The sequence below is a fragment of the Protopterus annectens genome, chromosome 14.part0 (assembly GCF_019279795.1).
Source record: "Protopterus annectens isolate FY-2018-M chromosome 14.part0, PAN1.0, whole genome shotgun sequence".
NCBI lineage: Eukaryota > Metazoa > Chordata > Ceratodontiformes > Protopteridae > Protopterus > Protopterus annectens.
Genome location: NC_056748.1, coordinates 230,990,615 through 231,006,071, shown reverse-complemented (window position 1 = coordinate 231,006,071; position 15,457 = coordinate 230,990,615). Strand labels below are relative to the sequence as shown.

At 40.5% G+C, this 15,457-nt stretch overlaps 1 protein-coding gene across 1 annotated transcript in view; it reads right to left on the bottom strand.

The window, feature by feature from the left end:
• The window catches only part of CFAP43 (cilia and flagella associated protein 43), a 3,581,735-nt gene that overhangs the window by 1,675,456 nt on the left and 1,890,822 nt on the right, over positions 1 to 15,457 (bottom strand). Inside the window, exon 20 of the mRNA XM_044055952.1 lies at positions 14,378 to 14,503. Coding sequence (XP_043911887.1) covers positions 14,378 to 14,503 — 126 coding nt within the window. The remainder of the gene's footprint in view (positions 1 to 14,377; positions 14,504 to 15,457) is intronic.

Here is a 15,457-nt window from a genome sequence, read left to right as displayed (position 1 = left end):
TAGAGGAAGCAGTAGCATACTTTAACAACAAATTCCTTGAGATCCTTGATTTGCATGCACCTGTTGGTTCAAAGAGAACAAAGGCAAAAACTGCGCCATGGCTTTCTAAAGAGTCTAAACTCAAAATTACCCTTAGAAACAAAGCATGGGCTTTATGGCGTTCTTCTAAAGACCCCCAAGATCACATTAAATACAGGCAATCCAGGACCTAAACTAAAAAATCCATTTTACAAGACAAAAAACAATACTACTGTAATTTACAGACAGTAAATCAAAATAACCCTCAGAAGTTTTGGGCAGGTTTAAATAATCTACTACATCCTGGACAAACTTCAACCCCAATCCCTGCTGCTGCTATTGATAAAAACCCTGAATATGTTTCTGACAGTTTTAACCGATTCTTTACTGAGACAATTCAAGCCCTAGCTAGCCAACTACCTCCTAGCTCCCATGGTCCTGAAAGAAGCACCCCTACAAACCTACTCGCATTCAGCTTCCAACCAGTCGCCACTTCACTTATCCGTACCTTGATCAAAAAATTAAAACCCACTACACTTTCTGCTGATCAACTCCCTACCGAGTACCTACAAAAATCAGCTGATGCTATTGCTTACACCGTTTCAATACTAATCAATCGAACCATAGTAGAAGCTAAAATTCCCACCATCTGGAAAATATCCTATGTAATCCCACTTCACAAAGGAGGCAGCTCTACTGAATTCTCCAATTATGGGCCAATAGCTATACTCTCTCCACTTGCAAAGATTATGGAAAAATGTATTCATAGACAACTCATGCACCACCTAATCCAGAATCACCTTATGGCAGACACTCAGCATGGCTTCCGTCCTCATCACAGCACTACTTCAGCCCTCCTAGCCTTTACCAACACCATAAACCATAATCGCAACAATAATTATATATCCTCAGCCCTCTTCTTGGATCTTTCCAAAGCATTCGATATGGTTGATCACCAACTTTTAATCCACACCCTGCAAACATTCTGTCTAGATACTAGAGCCCTTCAATGGTTTCAGTCCTACCTGAATGGTTGACAGCAGGGTGTCCTCTGGCAGAACAAAATCTCTAACCTTCTACCTAACACCCTTGGAGTACCACAAGGCTCTATACTAGGGCCCTTGCTGTTCTCCATCTTCATTAATGACCTTTCTACTGTCATCCCAAAAGTCAGCTGTATCCAATATGCTGATGACTCTACTCTGATTTGCTCGGCCACATCTCCAGTAGAGTTATGGTCAGCTACCCAGACCACCTTTAATACAATAGAAAACTAGCTTTCTTAACGTCGCCTGATCCTAAATCCCCAAAAAACTAAAATGCTGTTATTTTCATCAACACGTAGGTCTACTGCTTTCACCTTTACCATAAATTCAAATGATGGCACAATAATCTCCCCTGACTCCTCTACAAAACTATTAGGTGTCATCATAGATAATAATCTAAAATTCGACCTACATGTTAACCAAACTATCAAAACCATAAATAAAAAACTAGGGTCACTTTACAGAATAAAAGCCTTCCTAACCCCTCCAGCTAAAATTGCCATAGCTCGCTCTCACCTTCTTTCAACCCTTCTATATGCATCCCCTCTACTCTCGAATTTAAACAAGACTATCCTTAACAAACTCTCAATTTGCTACAACCACATTGCCAGGTTTGCCATTGGGCTGCCATTTAGGACACATCATTGCATCAATCTAAACCAGCTTGGGTGGCTTGAACTACCCAGCCTAATCCAGTATAACAGATTGATTATGGCCTATAAAATCCCCTATAATTCGGACAATACTCCTGCACATAAAAATATTATCACCCCTATAACAATCCTAGACCGCTTCGATCCTCTAACAAACTACTAATTCAGACTAGCAAAATTAATAACACAGCCGGTGACTCTCTCTTTGCAAACTCTGTAAGTAGATCCTGGATCTTCCTTCCAGCTGATATTATCTTACTTTCCACCTTAGGTCAGTTTAAAACTAGACTCAAACAACATTTGTCACTTAATGGCTTTCACTGTATCAAGCCTGGCTAACTCTCTCTAGAATGTGTAAAAAATCTGTTAATCATCTTACTGTGTAATTTAATTTAATCCTGATTTACGCTCGTGATTAACTCTAACCTGTGGAACTTGTTTAACTTGCTTACTTAAGTAATCTCTGTAAATAGTCTGTTTGTAATATGTAATGCTGGTATTATGTAATACTGTATCTGCTTACCCTTGGAGCTTTTCTCCCCAGGCCTCTGCTGAAAATGGACATGCATCCAGTCGGACTATCCCGATCAACAAATGTAAAATAGAATAAAAATAAATAAAATAATATTTGTCTTAATGCAATTTCTATTCCATCTCCTCCTTAGCTCTTTTAGCTGTGTTAACCACAGATGTTAGCGTATACTATGGCTTATAACCAACTATTAACTTATTTTGCTTTAACATTGCATCCTTTTCTTCTTTGATATATTATACAACTCTGTAAGAATATTTTGCATATTTTTTCATTTGTATCTTTTTTCATATGTGTATTCTTTGTCATTGTTGCACTATTATAGTTGTTGAATATGGGAGCTTTTTTACCTGGGCCCGCACTGAAAAAGGACTGTTTGTCTAGATGGACTTTCCCGGTAAACAAATGTAAAAGAAATAAATAAGATAACCCTATCTTTGTGGAAGATCAAAAATGGGGATTTGGAAGAGAGCTTGAAGCTTGGAGACTCATCTAACAATTGTAATGGCCACAAAAAAAAAAAAACAGTTTTCCACGATAAAAATTTTAAGTTATATCTAGCCAATGGTTCAAAATGATTCTGAGTCAAAGCTTGCAGCAGAATTGCTAAATCCCAGGGTGGTGTAGGATCCTTCATTGGGGGTCCAAGTAAAAAGGTGTCTTTAAGGAAGACCTTAGACAATTTTGATGATGCCAAAGAGGAAGCATTTTCCCCTGAAAGAAAATTTAGATATCACTGCCAGTTGCACTTTAATAGTAGAGAAACTAGCCCCTTCTTGAAAAACAGATGTTAAAAACTCCAGAACAGCCAAATTGCAGGCAGTGAAGGCGTCTAATTCCCTTTGCAGAACCCAAACAGAGAATCTCTACCATTTGCTTTTTGTAGATTTTCCCAGTAAAGGCCTTCTAAGATGATAATATATGTTGGACTGGGGAGGAAAGCCTAGTCTGTCTAACTATCAATGGAACTAGAGAAACCATACAGTCAACTTGAGGCCTGTAATGTGCAGGTGACCTACCCCCATGGGATGAGTGAGAAGGTCTGGACTGGGGTCCAGTATACAGGGTGAATATCGAATGTGAGACCTAAGGAAAGGGAACCACACTTAATGATTCCAAAGGGGGGAATGAGGATAACCATGTTATCCAACCAAAGTGCCGTCTGTAAGAATTTGGGAATTAGAGGTATCGGGGGATAAATGTAAAGGAGACTGGAGGGCCACACACATGGACTAGAGCATCTCTCAGTGACTCCTCTGGAATGGGAATTAGGGCAAAGAACCTGCTGCACTTTTGGTTGTGGGGACAGGCAAACAGATCCCAGCAAGGTTGACCCCATCGACAGAAAATCCTCTCTGCCACTAACTGATTGAGAGACCACTTGTGAGACATATAAATGGACCTACTGTATTTGTCTGCTAACACACTGGATTTTCCCGACGTGCATTGCCATAAGAAAGCAGTTGGAGGAGATCACCCAGTGCCACACCAACATTGCCTCTTGACAATGGGGTTCCCCCTTGCTTGTTGAAGTACCAAATCACAGACACATTGCCAGTTTGAATCACAACTGTCCAGAGAGGGAGGGTATCCTGGAAGGCCTACAACAGGAGGACCGCTCTCATTTCTAGGAAAGTGCTGTGCGAATTGGTCTTTTCTGTGGACCACCATCCCTTCGACTGTTCTTCCCAAAAAATGCCCCCCCACCCCAGGTGGGAGGCGTCCATGGTAACCATGGCTACTGTGGGGTGAAAGAACAAGAGGGCAGCCTTGAGAGACTTTATCCAGCTGAATCCACCAACACAGGTTGTCTTTCCATACTGGTGTGAGCTTGACTGGTGAAGACAAGGGTTGGCAAAAAAATGATCACTGAACAGCTAAAGTCCATTGAAGAATCAGCATATAAAATGAGCCATAGGAACCAAGGTTATGGCTGCTTCCAATGACCCTAAAGTCTAAAGAATCAGTCTGTCTGTGAGATGACCTGTTCCACTTGACACCTGATGGTCTATACTCTGATTGGTGGACGGGAGACTATCTGACCTACTGTGTCCAAATGAGCACCTATGAACTCCACGCTCTGAACGGGTTGAAGATGTGACTTGCCAAGGCTGACTGAGACTGGGATTGACATAAGTGGAGCTAGTAGTCCCTGGATTTCTCACGAAAATGCCTGGTTGGGGTACTTGAGGAGCCAGTGGTCTAGGTATGGAGGCACTCAGAATCCTAGCAGTCTCAAGTGACCTGCTACCACTGCCATACACTTGATATACACCCTGGAGGCTGTGATGAGACCAAAGGGTGGGGTTCTGAACTGATAATGACTGGCCCCACCCAAAAGCGGAGAAATCCTTGGGCTCATCTGCTCATCTTAATATGATAGCATGCATCCTGAAGATCAGTGTAGTACACCCAATCGTCCTGGTCCAGAAATGGCAGAATGGACTGAACCATGGCAATTTGAACTTTGACTTCTTTATAAATTGATTCTGTTTGCTGAGGTCCAGAATTGGTCTCAAGTCCCCTATTTCCTCTGACACTTAAAAGAATCTTGAGTAGGTTCCAAATCCTTTCTGGTCTGGAGGGACCTCCTGTATGACTCTGTTTGTCTAGCAGCTTTTGATTTCTAGAGCTACTGCTTCCTTCTGACTGGGTGGAACATTTGACAGCCTTTTCCTTTTGTCTGGGGGAATTTGTGAAATGGTATGAAATAACTTCTGGATATAATTTTTCACACTCAAGTATCTTTTGTTATTAAAGCCCATGTGTCTGGGTGCAGAGACAAGCACCCCCAACTCCATCCAGAGATGAAAGTTGAGCAGCATTTCAGGAACACTGAAAAGATTTACCTGAGAAGGAGTCTCAGAAACCCTGATTTTGTGGGTCCACTTTGCCACAAGATGGGCTCTTCCATTTGAGCTCCCCCCCTGCCCCTGGGGGAGATATCCCCTCATGAGTCCTAGAAAGGAACCTTTGACTTACAGAACCTCATTTTCCTTGCTCCTCACTGATTCCTGGAAAAGGATTTCTGAGGGGTACAAAAATGGATCCTCATGGCAGACCAGGTCTTTCCCTCCTGCTCACTCTGGGAAAGCATTTCCTTAACATTGGGGCCAAACAAAGATGATTAATCCAATGCAGCATTAATGAATGAAGACTTGAAGGGCTCCACAAAATTGCACAAACACATCCAGGCATGTCTCCCACCACCCGTGAAGTACCCTTAGCAGCATGGGAAATTAATCTCAAGGAAGCATCAGAGATGGATAGAACAGCCATCTGTAAAGATAGCTTCTTGTGGTCCTCCGCAGACATGGACTCGTGAAGGGATTTGGAAAGCTCTTTTTTCAAATCCCTTTTTTGTCTAGTGAAATGCGCCAAATAGTTCAGTGACCGTAAGGCCAAGAGGTATAAATGCACTTCCTGAATCTGTCCAATGCACTGGACTCTCTTTTTGAGAAATGGACAGAGGAGCTCTGCTCTGCCAGCTCTTTCTTGTGGCTGCTGTCACTCCCATGGCATCAATGAGGACCTCCTTGCTCCAGTGAAACCTGTCCTTAGGAGGGGCAAGGAACTAATCAGGACAACAGGGGATGAGTGCTACAGTATCTGGTCACTTCCATGCCTGGTGAGAGATTACATTTATAAGCTCATCAGCTGGGGGAGTCACCCAAGATGTAAATGATCCAGATCCAAAAGCTTCAAGGAACATTGACTCTTCCTGGGAAGGGGAACTGAAGGACCATCCAACTTTCTGCCTGAGTATTTCTAAGACGTCTCAGAAGAAGACATCATACAGTAGAGACCTTGAGGACCCTCTCCTTCACTGAAATCAGTATCTTCAGTGAGCAACTCCTGAGGGGAGTCTATGTGCCTCCCTTTGCACATTCTCTTGCAAGGAACCTTCTCAGTGGGATGTTCTGGAGAGGTATCCGAAGAGAGGGGAATGTCTGGATGCTTCATAATGCCGTCTGTCCTTGTATGATAGGTCTGTGAGGATAAGAGCATGGACCCAATGGCAGCAGGGATGTAGGATCCAAAGAAGAAAGAGCAGCTATGTCTCTCAGATGAGAGAAGACCCTCTGCACCACCTCAAAAGTAGAAAGACTGGAAGAAGTCATAACTGGCTGCACCAGCACAGAAGATCCAGATGCCACCATGCCCTGACCCTGTCCTGATCCTTGTCTCAAAGGGAAAGTCAGACCCAAGCTGTCTAACACCAAAGTCTTGAAGGGCAAGGATGGCTCTAACAACCTCAGAGTAGAACCAAGCCCTCTGTACCCGGTGCTGATGCTTCGGCTCCAAGACCCATCCTGGTGCAAGGAAATCGGTGCCAGACAAGTCAGGGATGCTGTCAGAGTTGAAGACCTAATTGTCTTTAGATTCAACACCAACACTCTCGGGGTTCTCAGACATGAATGCTGCAAAATCATAAATAGGATTGGAGAAGGAGAAATCACAGTGTGGGTAAACAGAAGGGAGGCTCACAGATCCAATGGAAGATTGAGATGGGATAACCCCCATCTGAATGTGAATTCTGAGGAATTCCTCATCACCCTATCCACTTTGGCTTGAGAAAGGCTCCTGGAGGACCTGATGGATGAAGTAGTAGTTTGGAGCTGAGACTCTCTCTTTGGGGTCTCTTGTATGAAGGGAGAATGGAGTTAAGGAGAGACAGGCTACAGAGAGAACCATGAGTACCAGGTCCTTGGAGACATAGACTGGGTAAGGGTTGGATCCAAGGTTGTCACGTCAGACTGTTTTAGATTCAGATCCGAGGATGTCGGATCCGATTTCTTCTGTACCTTGGTAGGAAGAGACCATGTTCTAATTCTTTTGTCTCCGAAAAGGCCTTAAGTGTTTTTGCATGGGTTTGAGGTCCTGAAAAAAGAAGGAGAGGAAAAACAGAATGGTAGCAAACCCTTTAGGACCAACTTGTTACATCAGTCACTAAGGGCCCATGAATCGAATCCAGCACATGTAGAACATTCGGTATTTAAATGTGACACACCCACAGAATAAACTTACTCCCTGTGGGCATCTGAATATGGGATCTTGTGTCCACAGGAAGTGCATTTCTTAAACCCAGTGGGTTTGTCAGGCATATTAGCAAAAATGGTAATACAGAAGAAAGACACATTTTTTTTTGAAAAAATACCAACAATGGTAGGGGTAAGGAATTACACTCTAAAGGGTAGGAAAAAAAGATAAGAAAGAAAAAAGGAAGTACCAACAATGGTACTGAGAACCATTGAAGCTAGAAAGAGGAGAAAATATAAATTACAACCCTAATGTGACAGAAATCCGGTAAAATTAAAGGAAGGGAGGAAGAGGTCATTAGAAAAGAGAAGACTTTAATAACGATACCAAGAAACTGCACTCACTGTAATTAAAAAACTACACCCCAAAGCTCTGTAAGAAGGATCCACCATCTGTAGAGTTAAGGCAGCAAATGACATCTGAGATATTTGTGGGGTATTGGGTATTGCATTATGGGTAAAGGAAGGATCTAGACAGTTAGAACTGAGAGTCTAGTGAATGCAGCTAAGCTGGACCCAAGGTCAGATCTGAGACCCATCAGTTGAGGAATGAATGAAAAGGACATCAGATCTATGAGACTGCACTACAGTGTGGAAAACTGAGCATTCCCGATCCCCACTGTACCACAAGCTCAGTACAAACAGTTCAACTTTTTACAACGGCTAGCATATGGTCTTGACCATATGAATTCTGCCATTTTAAAAATGTGATCATGTGAAGCAGAACTGCTGAAAAGCTACATCTCTGGTTACTGTGCTTAGTCTGCACAGAGGGGTAAGATCTGGTTCCATCCTGCAAGTTTATGCACCACATCACTGTGGAGTTATCTGTAAACACTTGGGGTCACACAGACAACAGATAATTTAGAAAATTGAGAGCATTTATGAGTGCTCATATCTCTTTCATGCTGATGTATTTTGGTTTGGGTCTATATTAGAACACCGAAGTTTAAAAACTTTGAATGCTCTAATATCGATCCCTATTCAGCAAACTCTTAAAATATCAAGCATGCAGATCAGCGATTTGTTTCCCAGGGAAAAAAATTGCTGTTCCGAAACACATACACACAACACAAGCACACCAAAAAACAGCAATCCACACACATACTCTTAAAATCCTACATTAAAACGCTACACTAAACTGCACATATACTACTATCTATCCACTTACCTTAACCCAAACCCTAACCCTAAGGTCCGTCACTATCGCATACTCACCTGCGCCCTAACCCTAACTCACCTACCCCGCCCTAACGTCTGTCACAATCGCACACTTACCTGACCCACCCCCTAACCCTACCTCACCTAACCAACGCCCTAACCCTCACGTCCACACAATCACACACTTACCTGAACCCAACCCGCAACTTTCCACCACAGTGCTGAAAATAGCGAAGCCACAGAAACGGCCAACCGAATTCTTTCCCTAGGACAAAATTCGGTGTTCTGCAGATTCGCTATTTTCAGCGTTTGCTGAGTAGTGGTCGATATTAGAACAGTCGAAGTTTTAAGACTTCAGTGTTCTAATATAGACCCTTTTGTTTTGTCTTGTTTTGTTCCAGAAACCCCATACTTTTATCCCCACAGACACTGCTCCCCAAGCAAAGTCTGAAGTGTCTATTGAGACTGACTGTGTTGGAGCTGGAGGGGAAAATGGGATTTGGTGTCTCTACCACATAATCTCCCTTTTCACAAATCTTACAATTTGAAATGTCAAGGGATGTTGGTGCTGGACTGTGACTTTCTCATATGGAGTCTTGCAAGAGGTATCAAGATTATCAATGATTCCCATAAGTCTCAGAATCCTAAGGAATTCCCTTGCTGAGATGGAAGTACGAGTGAAAAAACGTCAGGAATAGATTTAAATACAGCTCTAGTTTTTCCAGTGGAAGAAAAACTTCTTGAGCTGAGGTGTCCAGCAGATACTACAAAAAAAAACAATCCTCTGAGAAGGAATCAGAAAAGACTTCCGAGTGTTCTCTTGGAATACCAACCAGTGTAACAGATCCCTTACCCAAGTGAAGGATTCCTGACACTTTGAAAAAAAGAGAAAAAAGACTCTGCAAAGATAAGAAAGTTCTCTAAAATGTCATTATCTTGCAGTTTGCAAAAGCACGTAGCCCAAAGTGTAAGGCAAAGAATGGATAATGTGACCCAGACTCACAAAACATTAAGAAATGGCTGAAATATGGATCTATAGGAATATAATGACATGCACCTTTTAAATCAAAGGTCACTAAGAACCTCAAATGTGGAATAAAGGATAACAAGTTGTGAAGCGATAGCATTTTAAACTTTCGCACTCTCAAAAACTGTTTCAGAAAAGTAAGGTCCAGAATTGGTCTTCAAGAGTCTTCCTTCTTTGGCACATGAAACATTCGTGAATAAAAATACTTATCATAACTGAGCAGAAGGGACAGCTTCTACCACCCCCTGAGCCAGCATACACTGGATGACAGGAGGAAAAGGAAGATCTGGTCTAGCAAATGAGGATGAATCGTCTAAAAAGGAGAGAGTGAGAGAATCCCACTGCCATCTGTGGCTTTAATTAATTACTCTCAGAACACATATGTCTGAAATAATCTGTTGCCAAATAAAGAATGGAGGTTTAGACTCTAGAAGAATGAGAGGACTGCCAGGGCAGGAGGGGGAGGAAAATCCATCATATAGTCATTCATGCTTATTAGACTGTCCTCTGTTCTGTAGATTTCCTTATTTTTTCCTGGAACTTCCCTGCCACTGCTTTTTAAATTTCTTCTTACCATCAGATTGCTGGGACTGTTTACTTTGCATTTTATTGAACCTGGATGAGGGAGCATTGAATCCCTTTGGAGGACAGTCCAAAATCTAGTTTTCTATCCAATGGTGAATACAAAATTTCATTTCTAACATCCTCCTGGAGGTTTTGTCAATGGTACCAAACAAACATACTCACAGCAGTTCAGTAGCAGCACCCCTGGAAGTGGCATCAGTAGAGTGTTATGCACATTTTAAACAAGGGATAGTGACTTGAAAAACAGAAGAATCCAAATAATACAAAGCAAATTTTTCCTAACAAGAGATAACAATGCCAAAACATTCCTCGTATTCTCACAAGTTAATTCTAAAAACAAGAGTTACAGTAGCATATACTTTTTCTGTAACTTATCAGTAGCCTTCCCAACCTTGTAAGGAGGAGAAAAATTAGTGTTAAAAAAATGTTTACCAGCAACTGGGTTTACTAAAGCTATAGCTACTGGGTGAGGTCTGTGATTAGTGTATAAAAACATAAAAGACTAAGGAACCTTATATAATCTGTCTGCTTTTTGGGGTCAGCAGGTTCATTGTTAGGGAAACTGCAGGCTGTGACAAAAACATCCTCTGAAGCAGAAAGAACATAAGCAATAGCCATATGTTCAAAAATTCCAGATGTAATAAATCATAATATTTTCCGAGGGACTAAGACATGTCACTGTTTTTCCACTGAAGTAACTGATTTATTCTTTGTCTGTGATTAATAGTAGAGGGCATGGAACCTAAAGAAGATTCAGAGATTAAAAAAAAATGAATTGATAGCTAAACTTATTCCTAATGTTCTCTATGTTGCTTATAAGAGAGGACAAAATTTAGGGGACAAATTAGTTAAAGCATATTATGTCTCTCCAGCAAGTAAACTAGGTCTTTCATTGTCTATGGGACTATACCATGTCATAAATGCAATGTATATCCTTATATTACACTTTATTTTTCTAGAATAAATGGGAAGATATTTAGACCACAAAACTGCTTTTCATGCTATACACCGGGTGTAATTTACTGCCTCAGGTGCCCCTGTAACCTATTCTACATTGGGGAAACAAAAAGGAAATTTAGAACTAGGTTACAGGACCACATTCGGGACATTAAAAGGGGAACAATAGAGAGTCCTGTGGCATTGCACTTTATGGAGAAACATAGTTGTAACGCTAAATTATTACAGGGTACTATTTTAGAACAAGTGTTTATTAAGAAGGGGGATGATAAATTACTTAAAAATATTTTACTGTATAAGGAAACTGTTTTTATATTAAAATTTAATACATTAGCACCAATAGGTTTAAACAAAGAAGTAAACTGGAGCTGTTTACTTTAGTTTCTACTTTTATTCATATATTGTATTTCCATGTATTTGATATGCGCAAATGAAGTTGCTTTTTAGTGTTGTTCACTTAAAATTTCAGGACTAAGAGTTTCATTATGTTCTTAATTGTGTCTAATTGATTAATTACTCATTATACATATGGGAGTGTCTTTTCACAAAATTTTTGTACTCATGAAGGCTGTTGTGGCCGAGGCGCTAAGTCTATCATTTTTTATTAAATTTCATCAGTGTGGAATTTGCATTGTTTTTTTAATCATTTTTAGTCTCTTCTAGACTATTTGTTGGTTGTTTTAAGATTCAGAGATTTAGCAGCACTTATAGAGCCATAATTTTCTTTGACATTTATGTGTTTCAGTCTGTCTTGCTTGTTCCACAGACCCTGAACTTTCCATCCCTTGGATACAGTCCTCCAAGCAAAGTCTGAGGCACCTGTCATTACAAACAGAGTAGGGACTGTTCTAAATCCCAGTAGAGGAAACTGAAATATTGGGTGTTGGCGCTGGGTTCAAACTGTTTTGAGGAACCATTGAATTTTCCTCATATGAAGTCTGGCCACAATAATAATAAAAAATTGTACAAGTCATGAAACCTCAAAACATGAGATACCCCCTGACAGATGTGAGAAACTGGTTGGAGAATATCATAAATGATTCCATGTAAATGTCTACTTTGTCTTGAGGAAGAAAAAAACATAATCAGGGATGTATCCAGGAGGCATCCCAGAAACACTATACTCTGAGATAAAATTAAATAATATTTCTCTGTGTTCACCTGAAATCCTAGACTGAGAAAAAGGTTCTTTACTAAATTCAGAAACTCTTCACAACTTGTAAAAGAATCAGCAATGTCTAGATATGGAAAAGTGAATACTCTGCAGCCTGTAATGGGCTGCTTCAAGAGTCAGGTATTTTGTAAACACCATTAGTACTCTATACGAGCTGAAGAGTGAAGGAAAAAATTGAGTATGTAAACCAGACACAAAAATGTAAAAAAAAATCTGAAATCATTGAAATCTGGGATGTGATGACGCATCTTTTAAAAATCAGTTTTACTAGAAAACTGAGAGTCAGAAGAGGTAACAGTGACTGCATAGAAAGCATTTTGAAAGGTTTAGGACAGATCTCCAAGAAAATATCTTGAATAGAAGCCTTTCATTGCTTAATCTGGGAAAAAATCTGATAACTCAATGAGATAGCATTTAATCTAGGAAAGAATGTAACAGGGAAGTCTGATTGGGTGGATGCAGATAAATCTCCTGACAAGGAGGATGGGAGTCCTACTGTCAGCTGCAGCCTTTTTTAAATGATTCTCAGAACCCAACTGTCTGCAGTTCTGTTGCCACAGAGGGAAGTGAAGACTGGGACTTTGGTAAAGTTTTACTGAAATGTCAAGGTTGGGAGGAAAAAACATGAAGGGGCATATGGTCAATCTGTTTATTTAGATTGACTTTGGTTCTGGGATGATCATCCCTTCTTTTTTGAACCTCAGTGACATTGCTTTTCTGAAATGTTGTTGACCTGTGCTTTCTGAGACTGTTTATTTTGCTTCCTATGAAAGGAACCTGAACTGCAGTGAAAGTTTCTACTGCATTTTGGCATGGAGGGTTGAACAATCTGGGTAATCCCGGAACTGACTTTCCCCTTTCTTCACATATTTTAAAGACCTCAACAGCGGAAGGGTCAAATAATACCTCACTATCCAGAAAGGACATTCAGGAGCTCAGCTTTGACATCCTCTGGTAAATTCTGGGAAACAGTCAGGCAAATCTTCTCATCATTTACCCAGTGGCAGCTGCTGTAGAAACAACATCAGCAGCATCTTAAGGACATTTTAGTGTTTTTACCTGAGACACAGATGATATTAAAGAATTCAGAGAAAGCCTTAGTCTTTGAGAAAGGGAACTTGGCAATTAATGTTCTCATTTTCAAAGGACCTCATCAAAAACTTAGACAAGTGAGCCTGACAATTCACTATTCTGAAGGCTTGGGTGGAAAAAGTATACTTTCTCCACACACCTATCAAAGGCTTTCCTATCTTTGTCTCAAGGAATAAGGTTAAGCTGCAGCTTAGATACTTGGCTGAAGATGGTTTTAACAGAGAAATCACTGCAGCATCTTATCTACAGTTTGAAAAAAAAAATAAATGTGTGTGTGAGGAACCTTACATAATTTATTAGGCTTCTTGGGGACAGGTGGCTAACTGTTAGGCAAACTGCTGGCTGCAAAGAAAGAATCTTCTAATGCTGGCAAAACAGAAGGAAAAGCTGCAGGTTGAGGGAAGTCCACCTGTAGCAAGTCATAATACCTTTCCAGTGATTCTGGTATTTTTTTTTTGCTCCCAATAAAATAACTCCTTAATTCTGGTGATAGTATTACAAACTGATAACTGTTTTGGAGGGGAATCCAAAGAATAACTTTCTTTAGAGTCATATTCCCCCTCTTGTGGGGTAGGAACTTGAGAAACACAATCTAAATCTAATTCCAGTCCCTCAACCTGAGAATCAGAATCTGACAGAGAAGAAATATTTTTCTTTAAATTCCGGGAAGACTCAATGTAAAGACTGACAGACTGAAATAAACCCTTAGCAAACACTAGCCAATCTTCTCTGTCTATTCAATGTGATATTAGAGAAGAAAAATGAATAACTTTGCATGTTCTTTTCCAGAGAGAACCTCAGAAAAAGAGTGATCTAAAGACTGGTCCATTCCCTGGGAATTAAGCAAGGAAAAGCATTATCCTCTCCATCTTCTAATACTGACAAATGTGGTTCTCCCTTGCCTGAAGAGAACCAACTAACAGCTGCAGGGGATGTGCCTGTCTCTTGGGTCTTAGCATCTTCTCAAGGAGCAACACCAGGAGTCTGAGACCACACTGACCAGTCCCCCAGATTGTTATTACTACTGCAGTGATTATAATTCAAAAATAATTGTCAGCATGGCTTTGTTACCACATCTGACTCATTTGTTTACCTTGGCCACTTCCTCTTGTCCTTCAGTCTGAAGCCTCTCCTGCTCCTCCACATCTAGGTCGAACTCCTGCTGGTCAAGTTTCTCCATGTCAGGTAAGGATTCATTCTCCCGTATCATCCCTTGTATCTGCAGAAAAAATGCAAAACCAGTAGAAGAAGCTACATTAAATGATCTGCAACAGTACTTGTTTATCCATTTACTTCATGATACATGACTCATCTTCTTCTGGGCTGCACAGAAGGCATTTCTTATTTGTTACACAAATGAGAATTTTGCAATGCTTTGTGAGATATGAGTTCTTAAAATGATATACTGTGATGGCAAATTCTAGCCACCTGACCTATCCAGCCTATTTTTCATACTTAATAACACCTCTTTGCCTTGCTCCTCATTGCACCTCTCAAAGATTTAAACCTCTATCCTCATATCTAATTTTCTAGAAGATTCTACCCTGCTGGATGTCGTGGATTTACTTAAGTACCTGCAAGTCACTTCCCTGATACTCCTTCCCCTTCAGTAAAAAGCTAGTCTTGGTTCATATGACTTGTGATTTAAAATTATGTATTATTTTAGTAGACATGCCTTGGACTGCCTTCTGTCTAACCTGCTGAGAAAGTACTTTCTGAAAAGACACAACACTCCTCACATGGTATTAGTGGGAAAACAACTTCTTTCCTTTTTTCTGCAATATGCGTTATTATGCCTTCAGTGCCTTCTCACATTGCTTTATTACTTTTGGATTACCTAACATGAACACTTGCTGTTGTTGACAGCAGCTCCCCAGCTACAGTTGTATGACACCTTAAACTTTCAATCTTGTAAACTTTAAAGCTTCAATCTTATAAATGTTTACAACACACACAGAAGAACATATCATACACAGTTGCATGTCATTTCGTCTGGTGTATTTTGGTAAAAGCCTGTAGTAGATGGGTTACTGTTGAGTGGTATATATAATTGTGTGCCGTGTTTTTGCTAAAGTGAATATTCAATATTTCTTTATGCATTGTTCTTGGTATACTGCAGGTTGTATTAATGTGTGTGTGTGTGTGTGTGTGTGTGTGTGTGTGTGTGTGTGTG